This window comes from Morone saxatilis, unplaced genomic scaffold (assembly GCF_004916995.1).
Source record: "Morone saxatilis isolate NCDOM2014 unplaced genomic scaffold, NCSU_SB_2.0 Contig20, whole genome shotgun sequence".
Taxonomy (NCBI): Eukaryota; Metazoa; Chordata; class Actinopteri; family Moronidae; genus Morone; species Morone saxatilis.
Genome location: NW_023339763.1, coordinates 4,229,682 through 4,236,723, shown reverse-complemented (window position 1 = coordinate 4,236,723; position 7,042 = coordinate 4,229,682). Strand labels below are relative to the sequence as shown.

The 7,042-nt window shown below is 39.8% G+C and overlaps 1 protein-coding gene across 1 annotated transcript in view; it reads left to right on the top strand.

The window, feature by feature from the left end:
• The window catches only part of gtf2ird1 (GTF2I repeat domain containing 1), a gene marked incomplete in the record, with an annotated part of 29,689 nt that overhangs the window by 18,651 nt on the left and 3,996 nt on the right, over positions 1-7,042 (top strand). Inside the window, 8 exon segments of the mRNA XM_035666706.1 lie at positions 2,666-2,746; positions 3,369-3,552; positions 3,763-3,824; positions 4,864-4,935; positions 5,146-5,413; positions 5,741-5,769; positions 5,891-5,938; positions 6,041-6,118. Of these exon segments, the coding sequence (XP_035522599.1) occupies positions 2,666-2,746; positions 3,369-3,552; positions 3,763-3,824; positions 4,864-4,935; positions 5,146-5,413; positions 5,741-5,769; positions 5,891-5,938; positions 6,041-6,118 (822 nt within the window).

Sequence of the window (7,042 nt, the reverse complement as noted above, 5' to 3'; positions counted from 1 at the left end):
CCCCCCCCCCACTTCCCCAGACTGGCCTACCGTAGCTTTTCTCTTCTCCCAGTCTTACACATACCAGCTCTCATCTGTGAAAGGCACCATGTATCAGCTGCTTTGACTCTCTGAGTCACCTTCAGTCATTAATTCAGTTTGTAAACTGAAACTTTTACCATTTTTGCCATTTAAGCTATAATGACTGATGCATTGTGCATATTTCCAGATTTGGAGTTACACTGTCCTGTAGTCCTGCTGCCCAGAATGATTAGAGTTAGTTCATGTATTAGAGAGACCAAACTGCTCCTTAAAGATCCTTTCAAAACTCCCCAAATCCCACCTCTATCTATCACAGAACTGTGCGTAGACTGAAACAGCTCTCACCTTTAAAGCATAGGTGACTAGAGTAAGGCTACCAAGACATTTGAGTAGACTACATTCTCTTTCTAAACCGCTCCAGCCTCTTTTATTAAGTATTAATTAACATGGTTAGAAGCTATTTATTTATTTATGTTTCACCTTAAAGGGTTGGGGCTGTCCACACCAAATTCCCAAACATATTTTCGTCACAGTATCTTTTGCTGGTTATCCAGGCCAAGGCAGATAGGTTTTGGTCTCTTACCGGTTGGTTCAATGTTTTGAGATACAGAATCTGTCACTGAGATATCTGTCAGCGCTGTGAACACCAAATGAACTTCCGCCTTCATTATCTTGGGGTGGCAGCAGAAATCTTTGCTCTGATTTTGGTGAACTGACCTTTTAAGCTGTCCTCTACAAACGAGACATTATAGAACGGTTAAAGGATGGCTGCGTCATTGGGTTGTTGGGATATTTTGTATGAAACAACAAATTTAAAAAATGTGTTCTGCACTCTTTGAAGGCTAAAAGCTTAGCATTAGCATAAACTTCCTGTACTATCAATGGAAATCCTAAAATGTCACAAGTGACGTTAACATAACAATGAGGCTTATTTTGACATTTGAATGAAGCGCAACAGAGAATAAAGAGTCTACTCAACGTGATCTTGGGCTTAGCATACAATGCTTTCAGGAGGCGTTTTGTTTTATTTTGTTGATTTGATTGTGCTTTGTTGAAGTTTTCTTTTCTTTCACAAATGACCACTAAAGGAAATAACATGAAGGTAAGTGCAGCAAATGTCATATTTAGTATTATTTGCTGTTACGTGCTCTTTATTTATTTGTTGCTATGAGGTTACTAATAGAACAGGTTGTTCCGTCATGCTTCTGTTTCACACACAAGCACCTCTGCAGCGTCACACGCTGTGGGCTGCTGCTTTCCAAAATAAACAGAGGTGACTGTGCATGTGAGGATCTATAAGGAGGCCTAAGTACTCGATCAAATGTGTAAGCCGGAGCATGCTTTTTGACAGCACACTACGCGATAATAAACTCATATTGAGCACACTGAACAATCGCTCAGTTCCCAGCCTGTTGGGAGAACAGTTCATGTTGTTATGGCATTCTATCTGAACTCAACAGCGCATACTTTAATGTCTGTGGGATGTTTATGTTGCTGAAGGCCTTTGGCGAAAGAGTCACACCTCATTAGTTCTCGTCAGGACCTGTGGTGATTCCGTTGAGGTTACAGCACCTCTCCAGGTGTACAGACACCTTTCAGATAATAGCTGTCATAAAGTGTGTGTGTGAGTTGTAAATGTGTCTAAACATGTACAAAGTAGCAGGAAGATTCTGTGTTTTTAATGCAGTCTAAAGATGGCACCAGGCAGTACGTACTGCGTTTGTCAACTTTATGAAGTTCAATTCTTGCATTATATTGTAATAGGACTGGGCCATATGGCTGTAATGAAGGTTCACTCACGCTGACTGTGCATTAGAACCACTGACAATGTTTTTGTGAGCTCAGTAAGAAGTTAACAACCTTGGTTTGGTCTTTTATCTTTTTACCTGAATAATATACCACATTATTTGAATTATCTGTTCTATAAATGTTTGAAAGCAGCTGTGTGTGTTTTCTCCGCTCATGTTCTTCTTCCGTCTTGCAGCTGAAGCTCTGTCACCCAACACGGCCTCCCAGAGCATCAGAAGATCCTCTGAAGGTAGGGTGGACGGACTCGTTCATTTTGGCTAAATCCAAATTATGATCTTACTGGAGGGGCTCACTAGAATAAAATAAATATAGATACTAACTTTTGACCCAGACAGGCTGCTACACACACACCTTTACATACTATATATAAGAAAACATTCTTTATGTGTTAAATATAAGGGCTATTTTCATAAGTCACCTGCGTATGGAGTAGCAAAAAAAACAGTTTCTAAAATATTGCTTCACTGTGGGATCAGCAGCTTGTAGTCATGGCAAAGAAGTGTTTGCATTTACTTCAGGTGCAGCACAGTTAATTTGTGCTTTTAGTCACATCCACCCCAATAAATATTTTCTACTTTGTTTATTAACCCCATTTCTGCACCCTTCTCTCCTATGTCCATTTGTTACGGTCTCCGGTGATTAATACACCACACAGTCAGTTTGTCATTACCAGGTCAGTGTGGGGCAGGTGGAATATATCAAACTAAAGTTGGCAGGGGCAGAAGTAGTAATGTTCACAGGTGGGCAGACTTCCACTAACGCAGCTGCCCTCACGTAATAATTCTTTTTTCGATGCGCTTGGTGTAAAAGTTCTTCAAATGTTTGACTCTTTTAGCGGGGAGTTTGGTGGAGGACATTGGTGAAATGATTCTTCAGCTTCGCAGACAAGTGGAGAGCCTCTTCAGCATTAAGTACGGTAAGCTACCTGTAGTGACGGAGATTAACTCGCATTCATACGAGGGCAGGAAGTTAAGTCAGACCCATTTATTTTGGAGTAAGACTTTAATCTCCTCCACATGTACACACCCTTTACCAGTGTACAGCCAGTGTGACGCTTTTATAGTCTATTTGAATATTAGTATTTTAACTTTTATGTTTTATTTTAATTATTGAACTGCTTTGTGTGGGGCGAATTGGAGAAGATAAATCTCAATTTCATGTCATGCCAAACAGTGAATAGTGTAGTAATATGCTTCTTAAGACATTGCTTGTATTAGCAAACCAGCAACCAGTGAGCAGCACTGGATAGTACTACGTAAATAAAATCACTATACTGTTTTTTCGTCTGATCTAAAAATGTGATTTTATTTTGAAAAGCCAGGATAATACAAGTGGACACAAGGGGTTAGAGGATGTGGTCCCTGCTTAAGTTATGTTTGTATTGTTATAGGAATGATGGCCAGACCTACTAAAATAATATCCAAATTACAATAATCTTGAATTACTTCAATACTTCTGAAATGACACACATCACATTTGGACACAATCAGTGAAGTAAGTTCTGTCTCCTTTTGCTTGTGCCGTATCCTCTTCCTCAGCTGAAGCTCTGGGCCTTCCTGAACCAGCCAAGGTGCCCTACTCCAAGTTCCAGATGTACCCAGAGGATCTGTACGTCACCGGGCTGCCAGAGGGAATCTCCCTCCGGAGACCCAACTGCTTCGGAGCGGCTAAGCTGCGCAAGATCTTGGCTGCTAGCAGTCAGATCCAGTTTGTCATCAAAAGGTGAGAGCACCTAAAGCACAGTACAGTAATGTGGTATTGTAGCATAGTGTATATTATTTCAGCTGCAAATTACATCCTTTTTAACACTACTTCATTATCCATTACTCTTATATTAACAGTTAAACAAGGTTAGACATGGAAGTGACAGTTTAATTTAGGGATTCATTCACTGCTCTGTTTACTATTGTAATAACCTCTGTTTGTCTCCAGGCCTGAGCTGTTAACTGAACAAGTAAAACAAGAGATGCCTTCCATTCCCGTCTGTGACCCAGGTATGTCCGTCTTATACATGTTCGACACGCATCTATAAGACATTTAAATCTGAATAACTGAACAAATCATCAGCTTTCTGGCATACACACACAAGGGTTTTGTTCAGAGAAGAGTGCACCAACATAACATAACATCAGGGAGGGATATTCCTATATACCCTGTGCAATAAAATGAGTAGTTTACTGGAAGAAAATAATAATAATAATAAAGCCATTTAGTGCTGGTTATGGTCATGAATATGTAAATATTTGTAATGTTTCTAGCCCCATTGTTTTGCCTACATTAGTCATTTTATCATTTAAATCATGCAAATTGTTGCAACAGTAGCAACACTAAAGTGTTCGTCTGCATACAAGATTACAGAATGTTTTCAGTGGCTGCTGTCACAGCTGTCAAATTCAGCAAGTCTGAACACTGCATTTACCAAGGTGCTTGGGGCTTCAGTGGCGTGATTCTCAGTGGATCAACGATAGCAGTTGTTTGCTCTTTTTAGGGGGTTTACACTAATATTTCTGTTTGTATTTAGAAGAAAAACTTTACTCAGAGGTTAATAAATCGATTTTCTTTCCAGTGTCTTGAACCAAAGTCTTCTTGATCAGTCAACATTTAACCTTTTGCACACAAGCAAAGTCATTTTTTAATTCTACTGTAGATGCAGCATACATATACAAAAGGATATAACCCTGCAGCCATTTCACATTTTGTCATATGTGAAGCTCTGAAGATAAAGCAGAAAGGCTGTATGGGGAAAATTCCACCATCTGGAAGCTCATAATGCAGGTTTAAGATTGCTGTTTGCACTGTCCTCTGCATGCATGAAATTATGAGGTCAAATCCAGTTCATGCGCTATTTTTAAAATAGCTCCTCTAAAGAAAAAAGAAACTCCTTGCAGGGATTTCCTGCAGCTATCGCTACCTTTTATTTGTGACAAAGCTCCGCTGCTGGATGAAGGAGCACATCTTAATGTTTGTTATGTTCAGTAAATCTCAAGAAACGACAAAAACAAAAGTTTAACCTTTAAATGTTTTTTTCCAAAGAGCTGGACGCCAAGGACACAACACCAGTAACAGAGGATACTGCAGCTATATCCAAGAGACCTGGATTCTCAGGTACGTCCAAGTTTCCCCTTCAGTCACCACTTTGAAAGCTTAGATTGGATGTTGTATATTGTTTGAACATAAATCAGCCTCGTGTATTGACATTTATCGCCCTCCCTTTTAAAACGAAGCAGTGGAAAAGGCTGAAGAACTGCACTTGAAATGGAAATGTAAAAAGATGAAATTTCAAAGCGTCTCCTGTCTCCTGTCTCCTGTCTCCAGAGTGCTTGGAGTCCAAACTGTCCAGGATCGACCTGGCCAACACGCTGCGAGAGCAGGTCCAAGATCTGTTCAACAGGAAGTATGGGGAGGCATTGGGCATCAAGTACCCTGTCCAAGTGCCTTACAAGAGGATCAAGAACAACCCGGACTCGGTCATCATCGAGGGCCTTCCCCCCGGCATCCCCTTCAGAAAGCCGTGCACCTTTGGCTCCCAGAACCTGGAGAGGATCCTGGCGGTCGCTGACAAAATCAGTTTCACCATCACCAGGTGGGAACCCCCGGTCACATGATCACTTAAACCACAGTTACTTATTTCCTGTCCTTTCCATTAACACTTAAGTGGAAGCGACACCTCATGACTCTTTTTCAAACAGACATTAGCAAGCAGCCAGTTAGTACTTACTGACAGGTTGTAAAACAAATTATTAAAGATAATAATTGATTTGGATTGTGTCAAAAATTCCGGTTTTAGGTTTATAAAAGCTGTCATGATAATATAATTGCTTGGGCAACAATTAGGACGATTAAAAATCACGTTACTACTCGAGGACAGCTTTCAAGTTGAATTAATGTATCATACCACTGTTTCTTGCAGACCTTTTCAAGGACTCATTCCAAAACCAGGTAAGAACAGAATTTGGTTTTCCATCCTAAAATTTGATTAAATAATAAAAACGTAGCACAGACAACTAATATTAATGTCATCTAATAATAATAGTAATGTATAATTCATCATTTTTATCAGCACCACGACGTGTCACTTTACTAAAGAAGGCCTACGCCTCGATAAGTGGTGAGTAGAAAATGTTTTACAGCAGTCCTTCTCCTGTTTGTTGCTTCATCAGGAACTTTTCTTTTAAACAGCTGTCATTAACTGATTCTCTTCACCTGACAGATGATGACGATATTAACCGGATGGGCGAGAAAGTTGTCCTTCGAGAGCAAGTCAAGGAACTGTTTAACAAGAAATACGGTAAATAGTCCTGGAGTCTCGTGTGATGCATCAGCTTCAGTTTCAGGGCCTTATGCAAGAGTCACTACTACAAACACATTGGTTCCTAAGTGCCACGTAGGAGTGATTTAACGTCTCTCATTTATTTTCTCATATTCCGAATGTGTCTGTACAAGTCCGCTCAAACGACTCATGTACATATAGTCTGACTGGTTTGACTTAAGCATTAAAATGCCTTCAGCTGAATTCATTTGAAGTTTAAATATCTTACCAAATCAATTAAAATATAGAGACAGAACATTTTATTGGTATAAGTATTTTAGCTTGACATTGACATTTCAGTTGTTGGTAGGAAAACTCTCATACATCAACAGTTGCCTAAGGGTCTTTATGCAGGTTCCTGTCCAGCTGAACATCCAGTAATGGAGTATATTCTCTGTCACTGTCATGTCCTCTGATTCTGGCCTGTAACTTCCCTCCAAACCAACCTCCAACCGGCGACATGTTGACAGCTGTAGTGATGTTTTTCACGTCTACCACTGACATTGCTAAATGTGCTATGTATTTGTCAGCAGGACTTAAAGCTCTGAGTGTTAAAATCTTCTTTTTACTCTTGACTGGCATTTTTATGAATGACTCTTGCTCATTAGGAGGAGCGTACTCACACACACGTCACATGTAGGTACACTCTTGGAAATCAGTCACACACACTTTGATCTAACGAAGATACGGTTATGGGATCAAAGCGTTCCCTCTTTAAATAAACTGATTGTGGTTTGGAGTCAGTAGGTATATTAATATGGGGATTAATATTCTGATAATAATTGGTTTTAAACGCCCAAACAGAATAGAAGTGCTCCATATAAACACTTCATTCAGAATAAACCGGTTTAGTCGGTTTCCAGAGGGGTTGTTTTAACCTTTTCAAAAAGCAATCAGAAGAAA